Raw genomic sequence first — 25,449 nt, 5'->3', positions numbered from 1 at the left:
ATGAACTGGGGAGTGTGCAATTACTGTGCAATGAACCAGCAAGCGTGCGATTAGTGTGTCATAGAATCTCAGGGTTGGAAGGGTCCTCAGGAGGTCTAGTCCCCCACGGAAAGTGATTCGTGGCACCGGTAAGTTATATATCACCCCCGGCTCACACCAGGACCAAATCCCCAGATAGATTTTTACCCTCTAAGTGCCCCCTCAAGGATTGAGCTCAGCCCCTCCCCCGGGGGTTTAGCAGGCCATCTGCTGGAACCACTGAGCTACCCCCTTCCACGCTGCAATGACCATGCCCTGCTGCAGTGAGTGTGGAAGGGCCATGAAGTGTGCGACGAGTGTGCAAAGGCTCTGCGAGTGTGCACACGCGCGTGCATTGCCCCGCCCCAACACCACGGGCGCGCCCCAGACTCCAGCAGGAGCGGGGCCTCGCCCTTCTCGCTCTCTCCTATTGGCTGTCCGTGGCGGCAGTCACGCGGGACAGGGTCCTGATTGGTCCTCGCGCCAGAGGGGGCGGGGCCCTACTGAACCTGGAAGCGGAGGCTGCGCAGGAGCCGGGCCGCGGCGGCGGACCCCCGGGTGAGAACCAGGAGCGACCCCCGCGGGTGCCGTGGGGGAGCCGGTCCGGGGTGGTGGGAGGGGCGCTAGAGAAAGGCATGGTCCCGGGGCGGGCCGGTCATCCGGAGGTGGGGGAGGGGCAGGTCCCGGGGTGGGGGAGGGGGCCGTGGGGGAGGGGCAGGTCCCGGGTGGGGAGGGGCCGTGGGGGAGGGGTGCTAGGCCGCGGCCAGTGACCTTTGCCCCCCCCGCAGGTGCAGCATGTGGCCGGAGCTTGCGGGGGCTGCTTGCGAGGGCGCTGTGGGCGAGGTGCTGGGGGGGCCCCGCCCGACGCCGGTGCAAGTGACCCAGCCGGGGGGCGCAGCGCACACGGGGTCAGGGGCGTGGGGCCCCTCCAGCCTGTTCAGCACATGGAGCCCCCGGCCCCCGCCTGTCGTCCCCCCGGCCCATCTCCTTCACTCCCACCCCCATCCCTCTCGCCCGCCCCCCGCCCCTCACCGTCCTCGCCCCCTCTCCCTACACCTGCACCTGCCACCTGCACCTGTCCGTCCTCTGTGGCCTACCGTCTCATCCGTCCCCCCATCCCTCAGCCCCGCTCCAGCCCCCACCTTTCGTCTTGTGTCCCTCATCCGTCCCCCCTCCCTGCACCTGCACCTGCCTGCACCGTCCTCTGTGCTCCCGTCTCCATCCGTCCCCCATCCCTCGCTCCCAGCCCCGCCCGCCCGCCCCTCACCGTCCTTCGCCCCCTTCTCCCTACACCTGCACCTCTCCGCTCCTTCTGTGCCTCTGTCTCATCCGTCCCCCCATCCCTCGCTCCAGCCCCCCGCCACCCGCCTGGCCCGTCACCGTCCTTCGCCCCCTCTCCCTACACCTGCACCTGTCGCGTCCTTCTGTGCCTCCCGTCTCCATCCGTCCCCCCCCATCCCTCTCTCCAGCCCCCCGCCCGCCGTCTGCCTGCCCGTCACCGTCCTTCGCCCCCTCTCCCTACACCTGCACCTGTCCGTCCTTCTGTGCTCCTGTCTCCATCCGTCGCCCCCCTCCCTCTCCAGCCCCCCTCCCGCCCGCCGTCTCATCCGTCCCACCCCTATCTCGTCCCTTTTCAACCGCCTGTCCCCTCCATCTCTCCCTTCACAATATGTATCCATCCACTTAAGCATGTCCGCCCAGCTCCCTCTCTCCTCTCCGGACCGTGTCTATTGCACCCATCCACCCCGTCTCCAGCCATCCTGTCTCCATCCATCCATCCTCCCATCCGTCCCTCTCCTCCCAGTGTGTATCCATTCGTCCACCCCGTCTCCATCTGTCCATCCATGTCTCTCTCTACTGGTACGTCTCTGGCTCTCCGGTCCCGCGCTCGGTGCTGTATCCCCTTGTACCCATCCAGACCCTGTGAGGGCTGGCCCAGTAACCAGTCCTCCTCCCCGCCCTGGGGGGTGACAGTCCACCAGTATTTCCACCCTGGACCCCCTCACAGAGGGTGCACTGGGACTCTGGCTCTTCCTGTCGCCCTCCGGGTTTCCGCAAGGGAAAGAGTGGGTGGGTTGGTTCAGATAGTGCCCATGACCTGCCATGGGGTCATGTGAAGGGAATTCAGGGCAAGCTTCTCTCACACTCACACACGCTCATACCCGAACGCACACTTGTGCACAGACACGCACAGACACATTCCTTGATTCTCCTGTTCCAGGCAGGAATCCGGGGGCCCCAGGAACTCATCCCAAGGAAGAGAGGTGGTACATCGGGTCCAAATGGGACCCCCCAGCAGCTCCCAGACGTGTCTCTGTTAGGGGGACCCCCCACAGCTCCGAGGGCTTCTGGCCAGTCAGCTCCTCCCCCCCTGCCTGCAGCACACACCGGCCCCAGGGGCTCCGGGTGCCTCGGTCTTGGTCCCGGCCGGCTTTTCCATCGGGACGCGGCGCTGGGAGCCCTCGCGCCCGACGACATCCGCAGAGCCCGGGAGGCCAGACGGAAGGTGGACCCGGAGGAGGCAGCTGGGGCTCCTAGGCAGAAGGTGAGGAGGGGTCAGTGAGAGATGCTGGGGGGACGCACAGGGTGGGAGTGCTGTCCGGGGAAAGGAGGCTGGGGAGGGGTGTCTTTTAATTAGACTCTTGGTCCAGGACAGCCAAAAGGGGCTGGGGAGGATGTGTGCTTGGGACACCGTAAAGGAGCCTCTGCACGTATTAAAATTCTGGGCATTGTTTTTAAATATTTGCTGTGTATGGAGCTCTGTTATTAGGTGCATTACGGTAGCCCGTGTAGACCCCCACCAAGATCAGGGCCCCCCAGACACAGAGCTAGAATCAGCCCCTGCCCCAAGGAGTGCGCAGATCGACACGGGGTGGGGCGAGAGGGGAAACTGAGGCACAAGGCGCGGCAGGGACGTCCCCAGGGTCACTGGGCAGGGGTAGTGGTGGAGCTGGGAATGGAGCCCCCACATCACAGACCTGCACTCTCCTCCTCTGGACACGACGCCTCCCCCAGCCCTGCCCCTCTTCTCTTCCCACCAGCTCAGCGAGAGAGCCCGGGAGCGGACGGTGCCTGCGTCGCGCGTCGGTCGGCTCGCCAGCTTCGGAGGTAGAGTCTGCAAGAGCCCAGGGCTGAGCTCGTGAGTAGCCAGCAAGGGGCAAGCGCACCCCACCTCTCGGCCTGGCCGATGGCTTGCCCTGTGCAGGGTCCCTGGCCTCGCCCCCTCTGCCCAGCTCCCCGAGCAGCAGCCCTCTGACCCGTGCCTCTCTCCCCAGGTCTGGCGATGGGGCTGGGCATCGGGGCCCTGGCAGAGGTGGCCAAGAACTCGCTCAATGGGGAAACGAAGCCAAGGGGTAAGTTGGGGGCTGGCTGCTGCCTGGCTGTCAAAGGGGCAGCCCTGGAGACTGGATCCCCGTGGCCTGTACGCCGTTGGGGCAGGGGTCAGAGGGAGGTGCAGGGGGCTGGGTTGCTGGCCCATTGGTCTCCCATGGGGGCCGGTGGTTGCTGAGATGTGGGTGTCAGCCCCCCGAGGAGCCAGCCCTAGGACCCCCCCACCTCACTCCCTGCCCGCTTTCTGCAGACGGCAGCGGCTCCGTCCTGGGCTCCAGCCCCTTCCTGTCGGAGGCCAACGCAGCACGGATCGTGGACACGCTGTGCAAGGTGCGGGGCGCTGCCCTGAAGATCGGGCAGATGCTGAGTATCCAAGGTAGGTGCCCGTCGCTGCCTGGCCTCCCCTCAGCCCTGGGGAAGGGCCCGTCCCTGGAGGGGCCAGGTGTGCACAGAGAGCCCCGCAGGCCGGGCACGCAAATGTCACAGGCTGGGTAGTGACGCTCGGGACCTTCTGTGCAGCTCTGGGGCAGGATCGGCCCCCTGAGATCCATCCCATAGCACCCTATGCTGTGTATTCCCTGCCCCCCAGGGCCCATAGGGGATAGAGTGACTGACATAGGGGCCGAGAGTACAGAGCAGGGGGGTTCGAGCAGGAATGGGGTGCAGGGAGCTGGGGTGGGGCTCTCGGCTGCCTCTCCTGGGGGCTGAGTCTGGCAGGTGGCAGGGTGTGGGGTGTGCGTCCGGGCCCCAGAGCACCCCGCTGACCAGCCCCCCTCTCCCCGCAGATAACAGCTTCCTCAGTCCCCAGCTGCAGCGGATCTTCGCGCGGGTGCGGCAGAGCGCGGACTTCATGCCGGCCTGGCAGACCAGGGTAAGTGACGGCCGCCCCACAGCGTGTGTCCCGGGGGGTCAGGGAGAGCCCGGTTGCTCCTGCTGGCGATGGGCCTGAGATCCCCCAGGCCCGTGGAGCCGGTGCTCTAGAGACAAGACGCTCCGGCGTGTCCCCAGGGCAGGACACTGGCTAAGCGTGTCTCTCCCCTCCCGGCATTTCAGAGGGTGCTGGCAGAGGAGCTGGGGCAGGACTGGCGGGAGAAGGTGGCCTCCTTTGAGGAGACGCCCTTCGCAGCGGCATCCATCGGCCAGGTGCACCTCGGGGTGCTCCGTGACGGGATGGAGGTGGCCATGAAGATCCAGGTGAGCGGGACTTGCCCCTGAGCACCTTGGGTGGCAGCTTCAGGGTAGCTGGGGCCAATTACAGAGGGAGCATGAGGGAGGGGTTAAAACAGGGGGCTGGGAGCCAGGACTCCTGGGTTCTGTCCCCAGCTCTCAGAGGGAAGTGGGATCTAGTGGTTAGAGCGGGAGGGGGCTGGGAGCCAGGACGCCTGGGTTCGCTTCCTGGCTCTGGGAGGGGAGTGGGGACTAGTGGTTAGAGCGGGGGCGGGGCTGGGAGCCAGGACTCCTGGGTTCTATTCCTAGTTCTGTTACTGCCTTGCTTTGTGACCTTAATCAGCTCCCTTCCCTTTTGGGTACCTCATTTTCTCCTCAGTGGGGCAGTGGCCTGGCTGTTCTGGTGGGCGGGGGTTGAGAAGGGCTCTGAGCAGGGGGGTGCCTGCCCCCCCTATTCTCCAAGCCAGCGCCTCTCTCTCCCTCCCTCCCTGCAGTACCCGGGCATAGCCCAGAGCATCCGGAGCGACGTGGAGAACCTGCTGGCGCTGCTGAGGCTCAGCGCGGTGCTCCCGGCGGGTAAGGGGCTGCACTGGGCCCAGGGTTGGGGCTGTGTTACCCAGCGTCTCGCCTGCCCCCTCCCCTGGGTGTGGCTTGCTCTTCTGGTGCCCCCTTCTCTTGGGGGCTGCAGGGGAGATTCCCCCATGACCTCACCCCCCTCTGCCCTTCCCAGGCCTCTTCGCTGACAACACGCTGCGGGTGCTGCAGAGAGAGCTGGAGTGGGAGTGTGACTACCGGCGCGAGGCTGATTGCGCCCGGAGCTTCAGGTATCGACTGAGCCGGGCTGGGGCCCCGTGTGCTGCGCCCCCGGGGAGGGACTGTGGGCTGGCAGCAGGGTCCTGGCCCCCCAGTCCACATTCAGTGCAGCATGCGTCGGGGGAAGGGCTGCACACTCTGTGTCCCAGCCTGCACTGCTCCTGCATTAGTGAGGGGGCCCCTGGGCACTCCGTGTCCCAGCATGCACTGCTCCTGTGTTGAGGGGGCACCTGGGGACTCCATGTCCCAGCATGCACTGCTCCAACTGAGATAAGCCACCTGTGGGCTACTGCTTCCCCCCCACCCCAGCAGGGCTGCCCAGCCCCGTAGAAGCAGCGTCCCACCAGTTCAGAGCTGGGGGTGGGGGACTGGGGGCTCGTGGCTGGAGAGTGGGGGTAGCCAGCGGCGTCCTGCTGACCCCCAGGCAGCTCCTGGCCGGCGACTCTTTCTTTGAGGTGCCCAGGGTGGTGGGCGAGCTGACGACACGGCGGGTGCTGACCATGGAGCTGGGGAGCGGCGTCCCCCTGGATCAGTGCCAGGAGCTGCCCCAGGACGTCCGGAATGAGGTGAGGGGATAAGCATGGCAGCTGGGCTGCCCCCCCCACCCCGGGGGGCAGTGGGGTCTAGTGGTTAGAGCAGGGGCTGGGAGCCCGGACTCCTGGGTTCTGACTGTCTCTGTGTCTAAGCTGCTGCTTGACCTGGAGCCAGTCCCTGCATCTCTGGATCTGCAGCGTGGGGATTCTGACCCTGTGGGGCAGGGCCTGGCGTGGCAGAGCCCCGATCGAAGCTCCCATAGTGCTGCTGAGAAGGTGCCTGCGACCCTGGGGGTCCCCAGGCACCGCCCGCATGCCAGTGACTCCCCTCCCCTCCCCCGCTGCCCCCCCAGATCTGTCTCAACGTCCTGCGCCTCAGCCTGCGGGAGCTCTTCCACTTCCGCTTCATGCAGACGGATGCCAACTGGGCCAACTTCTTCTACGACGCTGGCAAGCACCAGGTGGGGCTGGGCCCCTGCGGGGGGCGGCCATAGGGGGCAGGGGGCATGCCCTGCAGGGGGCTGCAGGGAGTGGGTGAGCCCATGCCAGCCATCCTGGGGGGAATTGCCCACCCCCTTTCCACAGTTCTGCCCCTCGCGTTTGCCATCCAGGGCCGCCCCCCGGGGTGTGTGTTTGGGGCAAGTCACCGTAATGCATGTAGTAATCGCCCCCAACCCAGGGACTACCAGAATACACATAGTAATTGCCCCCCCCCCCCTCCCCCAGGACCCTGGCCTCTAGGAGCTACCTTAATACATGTAAGAATTGCCCGCCAACCCAGGCTTTTAGGGGCTACTGTAATATACATAGTAATCACCCCCTTGGACCCTGGCCTGAGAGGCTACCATAATACAGGTAGTAGTCTCCTGACCCCTCCCTGGCCTCTAGGGGCACGGCAGCCTGGAGCCCATCCAGGAGCGCGGGGACGGCCAGGCGCCATTCTCCGGCGTGTGCGGGTCGGATGGGCCCTTTGAAACATGGGAAGCTGCCAACCCACTGTCCTGCCGACTGAAATACAAGCAGCTCCCCCACACTGCGATCCTGCCGCGGGGAGCCCGGGGCCAGAGCTTCCCACCGCACGTCCATCGGAGCTGTCTGCACTCGGGCGCGGGGGCCAGGAGCACCTCAGCTTCTCCTCTGGCACTGCCCAGCCTCCTCCTTTACCCTCGGGCTATTCCCTCGCCTCTCCACCTCTTCATTCCCCCTCCGTCCCACGGGGCGTATCGATCCCAGTCTAACCCGTGCTCTGCGGCTGAATTATTCATCGGGTCCGCTCTCTAGCGAGGAGCTCGCAGATCCGCTCCGTGGTCCAGGCAATAAAAACACATCAGCTAAAACCTCTTGTGGCCGAGCGCCAGGCAAAGCCCCAGCCACTGGAGTGTTCTCAGGGCCCAGCAGCAGCGAGTTCCACAGGTGTGCGGGGCGGGGCCCTGCTCGAAATCAGGCGCTCCTGGGGTTTCCTGGGGTGGTGCCCATGCCCGGAACAGGCCTGAGCTGCACCCCAGTGCAGACTCTGAGCCGCTCTGTCGTTCGTTCCAGGTGACCTTGCTGGATTTCGGAGCAAGCCGGCCCTTCAGCAGAGAGTTCACCCATCACTACATCGAGGTATGGGCATGTTTGCCTGCCTGTCTGCCACGCAGGAGCCTGCCTGTCTGTATCAGAGATGTCCCGGCTGTTGCGTCGGAGCCTGTGGGGTTAGGGGCAGCGGGAGCTGGGGGCTAGAGATTCCCTTCCCAGATCTGCGCAAGTCAGCACCCTGCCCCGTGCCTCAGTTTCTCCTCCTACCCTGTGTCTGTTCAGACTGGGAGCCCTTTGCGGCAGGGGCCGTCTCTCACGCTCTCTGCGGTGCCTGGTGCTAAGGGGCCTTGATCTCGGCCGGGGTCTGAGCAGCACCTGGCCCAACGGGGCCCTGATCTCAGCCGGGGTCTGGGCGGCGCCTGGCACAACAGGGCCCTGATCTCGGCCGGGTTCTGGGCAGCACCTGGCCCGATGGGGCCCTGACCTTGGTTGGGGTCTGGGCGGCGCCTGGCGCGACGGGACCCTGATCTCGGTCAGGGTCTGTGTAACAGAGAATAGCAGCTGGGTCCTGATGTTACACAACTGCATCGTTCCGTCTTTTCATCCATGGAGCTAATGGTTCTTTACTTGGGATCATGGTCCCCCTTTTACAGATGGAAAACTGAGTCATCGGGCAGGGAGTTGCCTGAGGCCAGTGGCACAGTTGGGAATAGAACCCAGGAGTCCTGAGTCCCGGCAGGTGCCCTGTCCACTGGGCCAGGCTGTTGTCTGGGATGGTGCTGGGTGCCTCAGGGAATTCGGGTTTATGGGCAGCCAGGAATTGGGCACCCTTGGGGCACGTGACCCTTAGTTCCTCCTTTGTGTGAGTATTCGTGGGAACTGGTGCCTGAGCAGCCTAGTGCCACCCAGCCTGGATCCTGCGTCCATCTCGCTGCCTCCACAGGGCTGGTCCAGGTCGGGGCCAGGGCGGGGAGACCTACTTGGGAAATCCAGCTGGCCTGGGAACAAGTGTGGCACTAGGGGGCGCTGTGATTTGGGACAGGGACTCAGCAGGGGGTGCTCTCCCCTGACCGGCAGGGCTGGCCTGAGGCCCTAGGGGGCGCTGTGCTGCAGGTGGGGGGCCGAGCAGGGGGTGCTCTCCCCTGGCAGTCGGTGCTGGGCTGATGCCCTAGGGGGCACTGTGCTGTGGGGGAGGGGACCCAGCAGGGGGCGCTCTCCCCTGGCAGTCGGTGCTGGGCTGAGGCCCTAGGGGGCGCTGTGCTGCAGGTGGGGGGCCCAGCAGGGGGTGCTCTCCCCTGGCAGTCGGTGCTGGGCTGATGCCCTAGGGGGCGCTGTGCTGCAGGGGAGGGGACCCAGCAGGGGGCGCTCTCCCCTGGCAGGCAGGGCTGCTGCTAGGGGGTGCCCTGCAGCTTGTTCTCACCTGGCCCCTCCCTGCCGCAGGTGATAAAAGCTGCAGCCGACAGGGACAGGGCCAAGGTGCTCCAGAAATCCAAAGACCTGAAGTTTGTGACGGGCTTTGAGACCAAGGTGAGCGGCCGGGCTGGATGTGTGCTGGGGGCCGAGCAGAGACCCCAAGCTGGGAGGGTGGGGCTGTGGGTCGGGAGTGAGCGGTTCTGAGGGTGGGCAGGGCTGGGCTAGCAGGGGCTGTGGGTCGGGGGTGAGGGGCACCAGCAGGGCTGTGTGGGGAGGGGAGCCCAGGGCCAGGAGAGCAGGGGCTGCGGGTCGGGAGTGAGGGGCACCGGCAGAGCTGGGGGGTTCTGTGCAGGGGCTTGGCTGTTCAGTCACTGCCCCCCTCCCCCGGCGCTAACCCCTGCCCCCCGTGCCCAGGAGTTCGAGGAGGCGCACGTGGACACGGTGATGATCCTGGGGGAGCCTTTCTCCACCCCGGGACTCTTTGACTTCAGCGTCCAGAGCACCACGCGGCGGGTGCAGGCCCTGATCCCCGTCATGCTGCGCCACCGGCTGACGCCACCCCCCGAGGAGAGCTACGCCCTGCACCGCAAGCTGGCCGGCTGCTTCCTGCTCTGTGCCCACCTGCGTTCCCGCATCCCCTGCCACGACCTCTTCCAGGAGCTCTACAGGCAGTACTGGGCCCGGGAGCGGGGAGCCTAGCGTCGGGGCGGAGCCTGGGACCCCAAACCGGACCTCCCTGCACCCAGCACCTGGCTGATCTGCAGCCCTGAGCAACCGGAGCCCTCACTGCCGTGGGCTGGGAACTCAGCCGAGCTCTGGGAGATGTCTGTGCCCGTAGCCCTGCCAGGCCGTGCCCGCAAGCGTCGCTGTCCTGCACATTAAATCCTGGCACCTGGGTTGGGCCTTGTCCATTTCTTCTCCTGATGCTCCCCCCTCCCTGAGTCGGAGGTCCCGATTCCACGTGCCCACCCTTCCTCCCGCTACTGCTGCCCCCGCAGAGAGGGCTGTGGGGGGCAGGAGCTGGCTCAGCTGGTTGCGGGGCACTTGGGGGGCAGAGTCCTGCAGCCCCAGCTGGTTCCTGCAGAGCCAGGCAAAGACATAAACGCAATGCCTAGTTTAGGGTCCCCCTGCGTTGGGCCCCTGTCTTTGCAGCCCCTCCCACCCCCAGCTCTGCACCATCCCAGTGTCCCAGATTCCGGCCCCGTGATGGCAGCAGGCGCTTCTGGTCTCTTTCCAAGGCTTTGATCTCCCGTCTTCAGCCTCCAGGCGCACAGGACTGGGCCCAATCCAGCCCCAGAGCAGGGAGCGAACGAGCCCCGGCCGGCTGCCCAGCGCCTCCCAGCATCGCGAGGGAGCCGATTCCAGGAACTGCCGAATCCCCGGGGAGCCCAGCATGCTGGAGACGAGTTCCCGGCCATGCACACCCCCCCCGGGAAGCCAGCTCCCGCTGCCATCTCTGCCAACAGCGGGAGCTGGCACTTTGCCCTGCTGGGCCCCAGGCAGAGGCTCCTACGCTAGAGGGGACAGGCTCAGCCCCACTCCCTGCCCCCCTGAGCCAGCCAGTCCCCACCCTGGGGCTGGGTCAGAGCCAGCGCCCCCCAGAGGGGACAGGCCCCATGGCCCATTCCCCAGTAGCCGCACAAGGAGCAGGCAGCTGGTTTTAATCTGAGCATTTTATTTCCGGCTAACGTCACGGCAGCTCCCGAGAACACGGCAGATTTTCCCACCACAAGGATGTGCAGAACCCAGCTCCAGATGGTTCACTTTCCGCAGCTCCACCCGGGCGGCCGTGGCTGGACCTGACTGTCTCATGCTGAAATAATCTCTTAGGTCACAGGACCAACGATCGACCCCAGCCGAGATTGGGGGCCCGTCGGGCTGGGCGCTGCCCAGACCCCAGCCGAGACTGGGGCCCCGCCCAGACACAGCGTGGGACAAGCCCAGCCCCAGAGAGCTCACCATCTAACGAAAGAAGCATCTCAATTTTTCAGATGGGGAAACTGAGGCCCAGAGAACCAACATGCACATGTCATCAGTGGCAGAGCTGGCAGGGAACTCAGCTCTCTCGAGTCTGTGCCCCCCAGGACCCGGCTCGCTTCCCTTGACTGGGCCAGCAGGATGGGGCATCACACCCTAACCACCCCCTCCTCTGCCGAGCCCATAGAGCTGGGGGCAAGGCTGGGCCCTGGCAGTTGCTTCCTGGCCATGGGGTCATTCATTGGTCTTTAGTGTTAGTGGGGTCTGGAGGGCCCCAGCATTGGGGGGGGCTGGGAGGCAGGACTCTCGGATCCTATCCCCAGCTCTGGCACGTTCATCCCAGGGCCACAGCGACCCTTTCCTGCCGCGCGGGGGCTCCTTTGTAGCGCTAATCCCCTGGGCCAACTTCATTTAGTTCAGCTCACAACCGATTATCGCCTGGCTGACAGATGGGCACAACCCCCCGCTGTCCAGATTCCTGGTCCGCACTCCCAGAGCTGGAAGAGAACCCAGGAGTCCTGGCTCTCAGCCCCCCCGCTCTGCCCACCAGAGCCCGGGAGGGAACCCAGGAGTCCTGTGTCCAACCCGGCCCCCCGCTTTACCCACCAGACCCTGCTCCCAGAGCCGGGGAGGGAACCCAGGAGTCCTGGGTCCAACCCCTTTGTCCCCCGCTCTGCCCACCAGACCCTGCTCCCAGAGCCGGGGAGGGAACTCAGGAGTCCTGGGTCCAACCCGGCCCCCTGCTCCACCCGCCAGACCCTGCTCCCAGAGCTGGGGAGGGAACCCAGGAGTCCTGCCCCATGTAGGCTGTCGCGGTGCTGCCCGGTGGGTTGGAACGATGCTCCAGCCAGGCAGTGTTCTCATTCCCGTGTGAGCAAACAACCCCATCCCGGCTCACAGTTCCGCCCCCCCAGAGAAGATTTACTTGTCAGCCTGGTGTTTGCAGGCTGCTCGTGGAAGGCCTGTGCCCAGCATCAATTAACGTCAGCCTGCTGCGGTCGTAATTATTCCCCCGCTGTGGGAAAGGCCTGGCTGCCTGGGCCCCCGGGTAATCTCACTGCTCTGGGGAGGGGCTGGCTGCAGGTCGGGGGCAGTTGGGGCCTGGGCTTTACCTCAGCTCTGGCAGGCCGGTGGGGGGGAAACCCATGGGTTTCCCCCCCACCGGCCTGCCAGAGCTGAGGTAAAGCCCAGGCCCCAACTGCCCCCGACCTGCAGCCAGCCCCTCCCCAGAGCAGTGAGATTACCCGGGGGCCCAGGCAGCCAGGCCTTTCCCACAGCGGGGGAATAATTACGACCGCAGCAGGCTGACGTTAATTGATGCTGGGCACAGGCCTTCCACGAGCAGCCTGCAAACACCAGGCTGACAAGTAAATCTTCTCTCCCCGCTAGCGCGCACCGGGCTTGTCCCACCCACGCAGGAGAGCCAAGAGAGGGGCTGGGTTTCCAATCACAACTGGCAGCACCCCGAGTGGGGCTTGTCTCTGCGGGCAACACACGGCTGGGAGGACATCGCTGCCCAGCTCTGGGGGGGCTCAAGGAACGGGGGGGAGGGGGCAATCTCTCACTGCTGGCTGGCAGGGTGCACGAATAGTCGCAGGGTGAGACGCAGTGTGGTGGCGAGTGATGGGTCCGGTCTGGGGGTCCGGTGTTCGCTGATGGAAGGTGGCCCAAGGGCCAAAGGGGCCCCCGCCTGCTTACTACCCCAGGGCCCAGTCTGGGGGCCAAACCGTCGTGCCTATCAAGGGATGGGAGGTGAATGTGCATATGCATGGAGCCTGAGGCCAGATGGGAGCAGGGCTGACAGACTCTTGCAGCGGAAGAAAAGGGAAATTGAGTCATCCGCAGGGCTTATTTGCATATTAATCGAGCCTAAGACCAATAGGAAAAGAAGCCGGGTGGGGCTGAGGCCGTTTGTACTTAACGGAGGAAAGGCAGAGTGGTGTCCAATACATGAGACTATTTGCAATCATGCGATCTCACACAATGGAAGCTAGCTGCGAGCCCTGGGAAGGAGATGCCAAAGGGGCGGGCCTGTGTAGAACGTCGCGCAGGAGGCTTGCTGTACGCGTCTTTGTTTGGCATATGGAGGGCAGGGGCGTGCCACGCTGAATGCTGCCCGGGGAAGAAGGGCGGCGGCGCGTGCGTCTAAACGTAAGCAGCGCGGCCGGAAGCCGGGGGGCGCTCGGGTTGTCTGCGGAGCACAGCGACCGGGTAAGGGGCCCGATCCCGATTTGTGCACGGTGTCATACCCCCCGCCAACATCTCGGACAAGGGGCCGCTCCGAACTGCCCTCCCGGCCCCCTCTCCTCGAGCGTCGCTGCAACGGGGGCTCTGGCACAGCGGGACCGCCCCCCGCCTCTCCTTGCCTTCGGGGGGACCGATGGTATATTACCTGCGGCAATGGCGGGGCGGAGCGGGGCCCACAGCGCGGTGCAGGTCCCGGAAGGAACTATGACCTGGGCTGGATCTGGCCCCCCGATATTTTCCTCAAACACATACAGGAGAAGCGGTAGTCCTGTGCCCGCTGCCCCCCAGGCTTGGTCCCCTTCGCCTAGGCCTGGGGAAACGGAGGGGCTGGCCCTCGGGCGAGAGAGTTGATGCAGTAGCGGGGTGGGGGGGGGTGTAGTCCTGAAAAGGGACATTGCTCCACCCCCAGTAAGGAGGGAGCCCAAGGGGGAGTAAAGTGTCCAAAGTTATTTCTAGGTGGCGTTTGCATGATCGGCAGACTGTGTTCGGGCCTGAGACCAGGCCAGCGGCGATGGGGGGCTGAGCCGTGCAAGGCGCGGTGCTGGGCGATTGAGCCTAAACGACACCGTCGCGATCAATGGCCTCAGCCGCCGCCCTTGACGCCCCCTCGCCTGGCCCGCGGCATGCCCGTGGCCGGTGGGTGGGCCCCGGGTCTGTCTGGATCGGAGCGGGAAGGGCGAGATATGAATCTGTCGCATGGGTGGGTTCCCGCTCCAGGGTGGCGGACAGAGGAGCTGTGTCGGCGGGGAGAACGGATTTAGGTCTCCCCACGACGTCTGTTGCCCGCCCTTCGGTTGCTGCAAAGAAAATCAACGAGGTTGCACCATGACCACCGGGCAGTTCCAGGGACGTGTGACAAACCGTGGACTCAGGCCACTCCAGAATGGCTGGGGAACTGGCACACAGGCAGCGGCTGCGTGGGCAATGGTCCATGGAGGAAGGGCCGACTACTCTCCCTGAACAACTTACTTTGAGGGTGCACACCGACACGGGGTGACTGAGCGCTCGTTGCAGGATGCAGACCCCCGGCGGGGAAGAAGAGAATATTTCGGCACCCATAACCAATGGGCCTCTCCCCATGCAGACCCCCCCCTTCCCTGACCCCTCGACTTGGCCCGGTGCCGGCTGGTAAATCCCAGGCTGGGGCGTGTTGCTCTGGGAACGAGGGCGGTTGCCAGCCGGCCTGGGGATGTACAGATTTGGCTGGCGTCGAGATTGGCGTATCCCAGCATATACAAAAGACCCCCGCCCTCCCATTTTGGCCTAATCACGCGGCCCTGATCCCATGACTCAGGAGCCCAGGGAGGGCAGGGAAGCCGAGGGATTTTATCTTTGCACCGGTGGTTGCCAGGTCTGCTCGGGGAGGCGCCTGTCCCAGCAGCACTTACTGTCAGGGTCTGCTGTGCGGTCGAATTAGCGCACCGCTGTGGGAAAGGCTGGGCGCCTGGGTCCCCGGGTATCGGCATCTGCTGGGAGGGCTGGCTGCAAGCGGGCAGGGGGTGCGCGGGGCTTTAACCTCAGCTCGGGCAAGGGCGTGTGGGGGGGGAACCCAGTGGCGGCGGGACTCCTGGGTTCGCTCCCCGGCGCGGCGGGGCCCAGGCGGCGGGACTCCTGGGTTCGCTCCCCGGCGCGGCGGGACTCCTGGGTTCGCTCCCCGGCGCGGCGGGGCCCAGGACATGAAGGGTTCAGGGATGAGTGGTTGTCAGGTCTCTGTTCCCTGGTCGCGGAGCAGGGGTGACGTCTGGGAAGTGCTTTGAGGGAACGTTAGGAGGGTCGTGTTTCTGTGCAGTCCGAACACATTGTGGAGCTTGGTCCTTGCCACGCCTGGAACAGCAGGGGAGAGCTCCCTGCGTAAACAGCTGCCCCGCCCCAGAGACGGCTGCATCTCGGCGCCGGGTCCCGGGCTAACTGGTCCCCGTGCCCCGCCCCAGAGACGGCTGCACCTCGGCGCCAGGTCCCAGGCTAACTGGTCCCCCTGCCCCTCCCCAGAGACGGCTGCGATTCATCCTGTCTCGTCTGTACAGACGTCGGGCTCTGACATCTCCCCGGGTGAACTAGCAGAATCCTCTGCTGCTTCCGCAGTGCTGAACTCGGCCGCTGTGATTGCTCTGTGCCTTAGTTTCCCTATGCAGATGGGGTGCGAATCCCTGGCTCCCTGCCGGGTCACCTCCCCCGTGGAGCCCAGCCGAGGTGGAGGGGGGGGTGGGCTGTGGGGTTTTTCCTGGAGTTCAGGGCCTGGGGCAGATGGTTGGCAGTGGGGCTGCTGGGGCAGAGTGGGGAGCTTGCCGCAGGGGGGCCTGCAGGAAGCACTCACGGTTCCCCGGCCCCTGGTAGAGGCAGCCGCTGAGTTCCCCAGAGCCGACCTGGCCGAGCTCAAGGGGTGCCAGACGCCGTCCGGGAGCCAACAGGAAGTTGGGAAACTATCTGGAATTATGAGCATCCGTTCGAGCCACGTCGGAGGCCAGCTGCTGCCGGAGCCTCCAGCCAAAGGGGAACAGCAGGACTCCTGGGTTCTCCCCTGGCTCTGGGAGGGGAGTGGGGACTAGTGGTTAGAGTGGGGGGGGGGTGGACTGGGAGCCAGGACTCCTGGGTTCTCCCCTGGCTCTGGGAGGGGAGTGGGGGCTAGTGGTTAGAGTGGATGGGTGGACTGGGAGCCAGAACTCCTGGGTTCTCTCCCAGCTCTGGGAGGGGAGTGGGGGCTAGTGGTTAGAGTGGGGGGGGCTGTCTGGGAGCCAGGACTCCTGGGTTCTCCCCCAGCTCTGGTGGGGGAGTGAGGTCCATTGGTTGTGGGGGAGAGAGAGTCAGGGCTCTCGGGTTCCGTTCCAGGCTGTCAGTGAGTCATCGTGAGGTCGGCCACGTCCCGTGACTCAGTTTCCCTGTGACTGGCATAGCCCTTCCCCACCCCCAGTGGGTCAGGAACTTTGATCCGAAGCTGCCTTGGGCCCTGGCAGGTGCCCACAGAAATGCAGCTCCGCCCAGCCCACCCTGCGTGGCCACATCTGGAACAGATCAAGCAGGGGAACTGGCCCTCAGAGCCCCCTGGAGCTGCCCCCGCGGGCAGGGCTGCATCCCAGCCGGAGCCGGTCCCCACGCTCAGCTCTGCCCTGGGGTCCCTGCAGGCCACCTCCGGCACTGGGGTACATGAGGGGCAGGGGGAGCCACCACCAGTGGCGACTGGCATGAGGGGGTTCTGGTGTCCCCAGAGTGGGGCCCAGCGGCTGTGCCACACGGATCCCTGGGCGAGGCGTCTGCTGGGCTCTGCTCCATGGGAGCAGTCGGGGCCGGGACCCCCCAGCTCCTCCCCCACTTCCTGCGGTGCCAGCCCCAGTGGGGGGGGGGAAATATTTATATCCCCCTCCCGGACCTGGCCTGAGCTCAGGGAGCTCAGCCCTTCAGGGGGTGGGCAGGCTGGTTTGTTACTGGGGGGGCTCCGGGGGCTGGTCTTTCATTGGGGGGGCTCTGGGCCCAGCGTTTGGTCTGTCACTGGGGGGGCTCTGGGCCCGGCGGCTCCGGGGCCTGGTCTGTCATTGGGGGGGGCTCCAGGCCCGGCGTTTGGTCTGTCATTGGGGGGGCTCCGGGGGCTGGTCTGTTACTGAGGGTCTCTGGGCTCCGGCGGTTGGTCTGTCATTGGGGGGTCTCTGGGCCCGGCGGTTGGTCTGTCATTGGGGGGGCTTCGGGGCCTGGTCTGTCACTGGGGGGTCTCTGGGCCTGGCAGTTGGTCTGTTACTGGGGGGTCTCCAGGCCCGGCGGTTGGTCTGTCATTGGGGGGGGGTTCCGGGGGCTGGTCTGTTACTAGGGGGTCTCTGGGCCCGGCGGTTGGTCTGTTATTGGGGGGGCTCTGGCGGTTGGTCTGTCATTGGGGGGGGCTCCGGGTCTGGTGGTTGGTCTGTCATTGGGGGGGCTCCGGGGGCTGGTCTGTTACTGGGGGTCTCTGGGCCCGGCGGTTGGTCTGTCATTGGGGGGTCTCCGGGCTCCGGTGGTTGGTCTGTCATTGGGGGGGTTCCGGGGGGTTGATCTGTTACTGGGGGGTCTCTGGGCCCGGCGGTTGGTCTGTCATTGGGGGGGCTCCGGGGACTGGTCTGTCATTGGGGGGGTTCTGGGGGCTGGTCTGTTACTGGGGGGGTCTCTGGGCCTGGCGGTTGGTCTGTCACTGGGGGGGCTGGGGGGACCCGGGGACTGGTCTGTCCATTGGGGGTTCTGGGGGGGCTGTATGGCGGTCTCCTGGGCTGGCGGTTTGATCTGTCATTGGGGGGCTCCGGGGGCCCGGCCTGTTATCAATTGATTCTCTCTAGGTTTACAGCTTGAGTTTCAGTCCGTCCCGGCCCGTCCCACCCCCAGGCCCAGACACCGTCCACGGTGTGGCTTGTCTGAGGCCAGGGCCCGGACCCCCCAGCAATTCGCCCTGCGTTGATTCCCAGGAAGAGACGCTCACATTCCCTTAAGCTGCTGGGGTGTCTCCCCCAAGGCTCAACACCCCCAGTCCCAGACACCCCCTGGGGAATCCAGCCCCATGCTTGGAGGAGATTGGGCGTGCAGGGGGAGAGCCTAGGAAACAAACCCCGTGGCCAAATGTTGCCAGCTGACCTCCCTACCCGGCTCCAGCTGGTGTTTGGGGTGGCGGGAGGGGACCAGCTGTCGAGCCCTGGTGCTAACTGGGGGCAGCTGCCTCCCCTTGGGGGTGGGTGTTACCATGGGGCTCTACCCAGGAGTCCTGGCTCCACCCCCCCTCCTCTAACCACTAGACCCCACTGCCCTCCCAGAGCCGGGATAGAACCCAGGCATCCTGGCTCCCAGCCCCCCCTGCTCTAACCACTAGACCCCACTCCCCTCCCAGAGCCAGGAAGAGAACCCAGGAGTCCTGGCTCCCAGTCCCCCCTGCTCTAACCACTAGACCCCACTCCCCTCCCAGAGCCGGGATAGAACCCAAGCGTCCTGGCCCTGGGCATGTTTGCGGAGGGGCCTGGAGCTCACACCCGTGTCCCCCCAGGCCCCGGCAGCAGCGCGATGAACAAGCTGCGGCAGAGCCTGCGGCGGAAGAAGCCAGCCTATGTCCCCGAGGCCAGCCGGCCCCACCAGTGGCAGGCAGACGAGGAGGCCGTGCGCCGGGGCAAGTGCAGCTTCCCCGTGCGGGTGAGTCAGACGGGTGGGCTCACACACGTTGGCACAAGAGTGGGTGAGTCCCACAGACTGGCACGTCTGGCACACCCTCCACTTGCATACCTGTGCACTAGCATCTTACACACACATGCCCAGTGTCATGCACAGGCTTGGCTCAACAGGGTGCACACAGATCCATGGGCACGCTTGGGCCAGGGGTTTACACACTCGGCTCACACAGGCTGTGGGGTTGCACGCTTGGCACATGTGGGTTGGGGCACACTTGGGCCAGGGGGTTACCCATTCTGCTCTCAAAGGCCAGGGTGTGCACGCTTGCCTCGCCCATGTGGGTTGGGGGGACACTTGGGCTGGGGGTTGCACACTTGGCTTGCATACCCATGTTTGCAATAACTTCCCTGTGATGCAAACATGTGTGCCCAGGATTTGCACATCCTCATCCCACACACATGGGCCTGCTCAGCTCCTCCCCCTCCCTGCAGGGAACCCAGGAGTCCTGCACCAGGGGTGGGCGCTGGGGCATGGTGAGTAGTGGGGCGCTGGGATCTTGCTTGGGGGTGGCCTGGCTCTGACCTCTGCCTCCCACAGTACCTGGGCCACGTGGAGGTGGAGGAGTCGCGGGGGATGCACGTGTGCGAAGAGGCCGTGAAGAAGCTGAAAACAGTGAGTGCAGCTGGCACGGTGGGAGGGGGGCAGATCTGGGCCAGATGGGCCCCCCAGCACCTCCTCCTTCAACCCCCTTCTCTACCCCGAGTTCCCCAGCCACCCATCATCCCCCCGTTACCTCCCCGCTAGCCCTGGGGGCTGAGAGATTTCTATAGTCTCTGAACTGGTTCCCCCCCAGCCGTGGGGCAGAGGGCTCAGGAGTGAGGGATGGGCTGGGGGGGTTCTAGTGTGCCCCACTGACACACACCCCCCCCCAATTGCAGAGCGGGCGCAAATTGGTGAAGTCGGTTCTGTGGGTGTCGGCTGACGGGCTGCGGGTCGTCGACGAGAAAACAAAGGTACAGAGGGGTGCGGGGGGAGGGACTGGGGATTGTGGGGGGAACGGCTAGTGGGGGTTATGGGGCACTGGGGAGCCGGGGGGGGTCCTGCCATCCCCCACCCCACATAGACTCAGGGGGAGCCCCGCGGACATGCAGAGTGTCCCCCTGGGCTGAGGCGGGGGGGATGCACTGCCTCCATCTTATGCCCCCCCTGCCCCACAGGATCTCATCGTGGACCAGACCATTGAGAAGGTTTCGTTCTGCGCCCCCGACCGCAACTTCGACAAGGCCTTTTCCTACATCTGCCGCGACGGCACCACCCGGCGCTGGATCTGCCACTGCTTCCTGGCCCTCAAGGACTCGGTGCGTGGCCCCCCGGGTGTGTGCCCCCCTCGCCTGCACGCCTCGCACGTGTGCTGAACCTGGCACGCACGCACGCCTTGCACGCACACTGCACCTCGCCTGCTTCGCCCACATGCTGAACCTGCCACACCCGCCTCACAAGCTGCGTCTCGCCTGCCTCACACCCTCACCTGTGTGCTGAACCTGCCTCGCCCTGCACGCCTTGCGCACACACTGCACCTCACACCCTCGCCCACATGCTGAACCTGGCACACCCGCATGCTTCGCACACACGCCTTGCACTTGTGCTGAACCTGCCACGCCCTGCACGCCTTGCACGCACACCACCTTGCCTGCTTTGCACCCGCACCCATGTGCTGAACCTGGCACACCCGCACGCTTTGCACACACGCCTTGCACGCACACCACCTTGCCTGCTTTGCACCCGCACCTATGTGCTGAACCTGGCACACCCGCATGCCTCACATACACGCCTTGCACTGTGCTGAACCTGCCACACCTTGCGCGCACACTGCACCTCGCCTGCTTTGCACCCGTGTCCACGTGCTGAACCTGGCACACCCGCCTGCCTCGCCTACACGCCTCGCATGTGTTCTGAACCTGCCACGCCCTGCACACCTTGCACGCACACTGCACCTAGCACCCTCGCCCACATGCTGAACCTGCCACACCTGCCTCGCAAGCTGCATCTTGCCTGCCTCACACCCTCACCTGTGTGCTGAACCTGCCATGCCCGCCTTGCCCGCGTGCTGAACCTACCTCACCCTGCACGCCTTGCACGCACGCTGCACCTCGCCTGCCTCACACCCTCGCCTGCGTGCTGAACCTGCCTTGCCCTGCATGCCTTGCACGCACGCTGCACCTTGCCTGCCTTGCACCCTCGCCCGCCTGCTGAACCTGGCCCCACACACCTCGCGCCCTCGCCCACCTCACCTGCCCACTGCACCTGGCATACCTTGCACCCTCGCCTGCCCCACCTGCATGCAGCACCTAGCACGCCTGGCCGGCTGCTGCACCTCAGACACCTCGTACCCTCACCCATGTGCTGCCCCTGGCACGCCCACCCCACCAACGCACTGATGCTTCGCACGCCCACCTCACCCATGTGCTGCAACTGGCACGCCTGCCTCTTCTACCTGGCCTGCGGGATGCCCCTGATATGCCCGCCTCATCTGCCCGCTCACTTGCACGTCGGTGCTCACACGCACAGTCCTTGCACCGGCAGCCTGTCTGCACCCCTGTGCTTGCTGGGTCTCCCACACCCACCTGTGCACCCGCGCAGCGGCTCCCCATGTGCGCAGCCCGTGCGAAGGCTGCTCGTGTCCCTGTGCGCTCGCCTGGCACCCACGGCTCAGCACCCCCTGACCCAGCTCTACCCCTGCCCGCAGGGGGAGCGTCTGAGCCACGCTGTGGGCTGCGCCTTCGCGGCCTGCCTGGAGCGCAAGCAGAAGCGGGAGAAGGAGTGTGGGGTGACGGCCTCCTTTGACGCCAACCGCACCAGCTTCGCCCGCGAGGGCTCCTTCCGCGCCCCGGCCGCCAGCCAGCCCGCCCAGCGCCAGCTCGTGCTGCGCCAGATCCAGGACAGGAAAAAAGGTGAGAGGGACGTACCCCGAGGCAGTGCCCAGCTCCAGCCGCACCCCCCGTGTCCCCCCCATCCCCAGTACCCTCAGCTCCTGACCGTCTCCACCCCCCGCCCAACTCCACCCCCCACCCCATATGGTACCCCGGTTCCTACCCCAAACCCTCAGCTCCTGACCTCTCCCCTCCACCCCGGCACCTCACCCCCTACCCCTCTGGTACCGGGTCCCCCTAACCCCAGTACCCTCAGCTCTCTGACCGCTCTTGCCCCCCTGCCAAACTCCACCCCCCACACACCCTGCTGTGGACCCACCCACTCCGGATACCACAGCTCTGACCATCTGCCCCCCTCCTGCCCAGCTCCACCCAGCACCCTTTTGAAGTCCTGCTCCCCCGATGTACAACCCACCGTCCCAATACTCATCAGACCAGCTCACACCGACCCTCAGTACCACCCGCCAGATGCCCTCAGCTCCGCCCAGCTTCCACCCCCCATAATCTCACCCCTGTCCAGCCCCCCCTGTGCATGCTGGGGGGGGCCCAACTTTGGTCTGAGTGTCTGAACGAGGGAGGCTTGAATTGTTGAGGGAGGGATGCAGTTCCTAGGGGCTGAGGGAGGGAGGCAGGTGCCAGGGAGCGGGGCTTGCCGGACGGGGCTGAAGGGCGCTGGGATGGCAGGTGTCGGGGAGTAGGGTTCTGGTCCTTAAAGCGGAAGGGGCTAGAGGACGGTGGGGGGCAGGTTGCCGAGGAGGGGTGAGGGTGCAGGGGGCAGGTCCAAAGGAGGAGGGGCTGTCCTGGGCGGGCGCGAGGGGAACTACAGGGATCCACCCCGCTTCCTCTATCAGCAGAGGCACCACAGCCCGCCGGCCCCCTTCGGTGCCGCACCCCGCCCAGCGGCAGCGTCTCCCCGCCGCAGGGGCCACGTCGCCGAACGAGAATGGGGGAGGGGGCCCCAACAGCGCCATCGCGGCGCCGCCACCGCCCCTGGAGCAGCTGGTTTGCGCCGAGGCTCCTTCGGGGCGTCCCCGCCTCAGCCAGAAGAACCCATTCAAACTGCCAACTCTTCGCGTGACGTCAGCGACCTGCCCCAAAACACCCTGCAGCGCAAGGGCGATTCTCCAGCAGGGGCCCAGTGTAGCCGGGCGTGGCCCTGCCTGAGCTGAGGGGAGCAGGGGAGCCTAGGGCGTGGGCACCGGGGGCTGGGGAACAAACGGCTGTGGCCTATGGCTGGGGGCATGGGAGCGGGCTTGGGGGCACCGGGGCGTGGGGACGGTTGTGGGCCCTGCCTGGGCTGGGGGGCAGGGGAGCCGGCGTGGGGCCACGTGGGCCCGGGGAGCCGGGTGTGGCCCTGCCTGGGCTGGGGGGCAGTGGAGCTGGGCGTGGGGCACCGGGCAGGTGGAGTAGCCGTGTTGGTGGGCCCTGCCTGGGCTGGGGGCAGTGGAGTCTGGCGTGGGGGCACGGGCAATGGGGGCGAGGGCCGGCGTGTTGGGGCGGCCGCGTTGGGCCTGGGCTGGCAGTCTGGACGGGCGACTGGCCCATGCTGGGGCTGGGGCAGGGGAGCTGCGTCGGGTGCACTGGGGCCGGATGCGGAGGGGCATAGGCACCGGAGGCGGGGAGGGCCTGGTGGTAGGGGAGCATGTCCTGGGGGGGGCAGGGGAGACTGGGAAAGGGCTGGCAGCGGTGTTGGGTGAGACGGGCACAGTGGCAGCGGCGGGCGGGGCTGGGGGACGGGTGTGGGGGGCAGCAGGTGCCACGGGAGCCGGGCGTGGGGCAGCTGGACCCTAGGGGTGGTATCTTGGATTCCGGCCCCTTAAGAGATGGGGGGGCTTATTACCGGGGGCCACACTGGAACGGGGGGTGTTCAGTCTGAGTTGCCCCCCCAACTCTACTCCCCCCCCAGTGCCAGAGCTGGAGTCGACCCCGACCGGTGACAGCGACGGGATCAGCGCCCTCTGCAACCAGATCGACGCCTCCTTTGCCAGCCCGCCCGCCGACCCCTTCAGCCCCACGGCCGCCAACGGCACCGCCTCCCCCCCCGCGGGGCTCCCCCAAGGTACGGGCCCCATGCCAGGGCCCCCAGGTACACCATGTGACCCCCAGGGGGGTCACCCCCAATGATGCCAGGCCCCTCTCCTGGGGATCACCCCCAGGCACGCCCCGTATCCACACGGTGCCAAGGGCACAGGGACAAGGTGCTCCTCACCCCAGAGAAAGCCAATCTCTGCTCTGGGCAAGAGGTCCCTGGGTACCAGCCTGTGTGCTCCACCCCAGAGGCAGCCGCATCTTCGTGCTAGGCACGGGCTCCATAGGTAGCCAGCCCTCCGCACCCCGCCCTGGCATTACCCACGGGAGTGGCTTGCTCCTGACGTGGTTTTTCTCCTCGCCTGCAGGGCCGGCGGCCTGGGGTGAGCCCGGGGCGGGGGCCCCTTCGCAGGCCCCCCCATTCCAGCCTGGACACAAGCGGACGCCGTCAGAGGCCGAGCGCTGGCTGGAGGAGGTGGCCCAGACGGCCAAGGCGCAGCAGGTGGCCCCGCCCGCAGCAGCTGTGCCCGCGGCCCTGCCCACCACGCTGCCCCCCTACCCCGTGAGCTACGACGCCGCGCCCGCCCCCATGGGCATGTTCCTGCCACCCCACATGCAGCCGGCGTATGTGCCCGTGGGGGCCTACCCACCGGCCGGGCCCTTCGCGGCACCCAGCGTCCCCGTGGTGGGCATCACCCCCTCCCAGATGGTGGCCAACGTCTTCTGCTCCGCCGCCCAGCTGCCGCCCTCGAACTTGGGGGGCAAGGCCAGCCCCTTCCCCCCTGCTCTGCTGGGCCCCACGCTGCCCCCTCCTCCCCAGGCCCGACCCAAGTCCGGCAGCGCTACGCCCTGGCCTCCGGGGTCCGGCCAGCCGGGGGCCATGGCCCCTCCACCCCCCACCGCCTGCCCCGGGCCCAAGCCGGACCCATTTGAGGCTCAGTGGGCGGCGCTGGGGGCCAAGCCCCCTGCGGGGGCCTACCCAGTCAACCCCTTCGCCGGAGACCTGCAGAAAACATTTGAGATCGAGCTGTGAGCTGTGGGGGGAGCGACCGGGAGTCCTTGAGCTCCCCACTATGGAACTGACTGTGGCGCCAGGTAGAGGTGGGGGATATACAGAGACCCCTCAACCCCAGTGGGACGTAGGTCACCTCCTTGCCAGACAGGGGGGCAGGCTGGGGAGGGGCCCCCAGGGCTGCTGCCCACCCCCCAGCATCAGCTTTGGGGGCTTTGCCTGGGGGCCGATGGGAGGCTGAGCGAGTGTCCCGATCACTGGAGGTGGGGCCGGGTCTGCTGAACTGCAGGGGAATGTGGGGGTGAGAAACCTCCCTCCCCCCCCGGTGATGAAATGGTTAATGGGTCGCTGGCTGGCTGCAACGGGGGGGCCCTGGGCTGGATGTCTGGGGGGCCTGGATGGGGGCACCCTCCCAGATCCAGGGGGGATCAGGGCTAATCCCCCTGCCCAGTCTAATGGTCAGGCCTGTGGGGATGAGGCCCAGCAGCCCCGTGCCTGGGGGGGTTGGGGGCAGGTTATGGGGGTCTGAGCAGAGGGAAAGGTGGGGGGCTGGGGCTGGGATTGCTCCCCTGCAGGGAGCTGCTGGGGGGGTGGGGGGGACTGGTTCTGGGCTTTTCACCCTGTAGTGGGGGGGTGTCACGGTGCACCAGCGCCACCTGCTGGGGGTGCTGTGACCCCCCCCCCAAGTCCCTCAGCATGGCCCAGATGGGGAGTCTGGGGGGAGGGGCGATGCTAACCCTAAATCTTCCGGGGGGAGCTTCCCCCCCCATGGGAAAAAAACACCCAGAGCTGGAGCTTTTCCTGCTCAGACCCCTGGCTTGGCCTGGCTGCGGGGGGGGGGTTAGTGGCCCTTGGAAAAGGGTGGGGGGGTTGTCCCTGGCTCTAATTTATTATCTTTGATTTTTAGTTTGGGGAGGGGGGTGGCTGGGGGGCTGGATCCTGGTGAAGATGGGAGAGGGGCTCAGGCCCGGGTGGGGTGGATGGATGGACAGACAGACTCGACATGCCTCAGTTTCCCCCCCACCTGCCCTCATCCTGGCTCAAATCAAAGCCCGTTTTCGGGGGGTGATTTATGTAGCAGCTTGTCCCCCCCTGCTGGGCTGATGTAGGGGGGATGCTGTGGGAACTGTGTGGGGGTTGGAGTGCGGCGACCAGACACCCCTCCCCCAGGCTGTGTGGGGCTGGGGGCAGGGCTGGACCTCTGCGGGGGGGGCACCTGAGACCTCTGATCTGCCCCACTGGGCCTGAGCAGCGCAGCCCGGATTCACCCCCCACGTGGGCACTGCCTGGAGGTGCTTCATGGGCCCTAGGGGCGGGCTGTGGGGGGGCATGTGGGGGCAATGCCACAAGGCCTGGC

General features: G+C 66.2%; 2 protein-coding genes across 4 annotated transcripts; both read left to right on the top strand.

Annotated features, from left to right (window-relative positions):
- Window positions 1-3,063: 3,063 nt before the first annotated feature.
- On the top strand, window positions 3,064-9,688 carry COQ8B (coenzyme Q8B). Of its 3 annotated transcripts, none has more exons than XM_075070595.1 (12): window positions 3,064-3,126; window positions 3,294-3,371; window positions 3,599-3,724; window positions 4,134-4,219; window positions 4,402-4,542; window positions 5,010-5,091; window positions 5,246-5,339; window positions 5,792-5,894; window positions 6,215-6,322; window positions 7,401-7,466; window positions 8,820-8,906; window positions 9,207-9,688. In XM_075070595.1, the coding sequence occupies exons 2-12, from the start codon at window positions 3,302-3,304 to the stop codon at window positions 9,489-9,491; spliced, it is 1,248 nt and encodes a 415-aa protein (XP_074926696.1). In that variant the 5' UTR covers window positions 3,064-3,126; window positions 3,294-3,301; the 3' UTR covers window positions 9,492-9,688. The 3 variants fall into 3 exon arrangements, with proteins under 3 accessions (XP_074926696.1, XP_032651532.1, XP_074926697.1); XM_032795641.2 differs by having other exon boundaries at window positions 5,753-5,894; XM_075070596.1 differs by lacking the exon at window positions 4,402-4,542 and having other exon boundaries at window positions 5,753-5,894.
- Window positions 9,689-17,751: 8,063 nt separating this feature from the next.
- Window positions 17,752-24,923, top strand: NUMBL (NUMB like endocytic adaptor protein). Its single transcript, XM_032795640.2, has 7 exons — window positions 17,752-18,146; window positions 18,720-18,794; window positions 19,061-19,135; window positions 19,340-19,480; window positions 20,869-21,073; window positions 22,959-23,111; window positions 23,449-24,923. Exons 1-7 carry the CDS (start codon window positions 17,961-17,963, stop codon window positions 24,111-24,113), a joined length of 1,500 nt encoding a protein of 499 aa, XP_032651531.1. The 5' UTR covers window positions 17,752-17,960; the 3' UTR covers window positions 24,114-24,923.
- Window positions 24,924-25,449: the final 526 nt, after the last annotated feature.

The sequence above is a fragment of the Chelonoidis abingdonii genome, chromosome 11 (genome assembly GCF_003597395.2).
Source record: "Chelonoidis abingdonii isolate Lonesome George chromosome 11, CheloAbing_2.0, whole genome shotgun sequence".
NCBI classification, from domain to species: domain Eukaryota; kingdom Metazoa; phylum Chordata; order Testudines; family Testudinidae; genus Chelonoidis; species Chelonoidis abingdonii.
The sequence above is the reverse complement of the archived record's forward strand: the minus strand, read 5'-3'. Positions and strand labels throughout refer to the sequence as shown.

What these genes read in the sequence shown, in the direction of transcription:
- NUMBL (XM_032795640.2), top strand. Translation starts at nt 17,961, where the DNA reads ATGTTTGCGGAGGGGCCTGGAGCTCACACCCGTGTCCCCCCAGGCCCC. An exon ending in AGTGCAGCTTCCCCGTGCGG is followed by an intron (nt 18,147 to 18,719) that starts GTGAGTCAGACG and finishes TGCCTCCCACAG; the next exon opens with TACCTGGGCCACGTGGAGGT. An exon ending in GATCCAGGACAGGAAAAAAG is followed by an intron (nt 21,074 to 22,958) that starts GTGAGAGGGACG and finishes CTCCCCCCCCAG; the next exon opens with TGCCAGAGCTGGAGTCGACC.
- COQ8B (XM_032795641.2), top strand. Translation starts at nt 3,302, where the DNA reads ATGGGGCTGGGCATCGGGGCCCTGGCAGAGGTGGCCAAGAACTCGCTC. An exon ending in TGGGGAAACGAAGCCAAGGG is followed by an intron (nt 3,372 to 3,598) that starts GTAAGTTGGGGG and finishes CGCTTTCTGCAG; the next exon opens with ACGGCAGCGGCTCCGTCCTG. An exon ending in CCCAGGACGTCCGGAATGAG is followed by an intron (nt 5,895 to 6,214) that starts GTGAGGGGATAA and finishes CTGCCCCCCCAG; the next exon opens with ATCTGTCTCAACGTCCTGCG.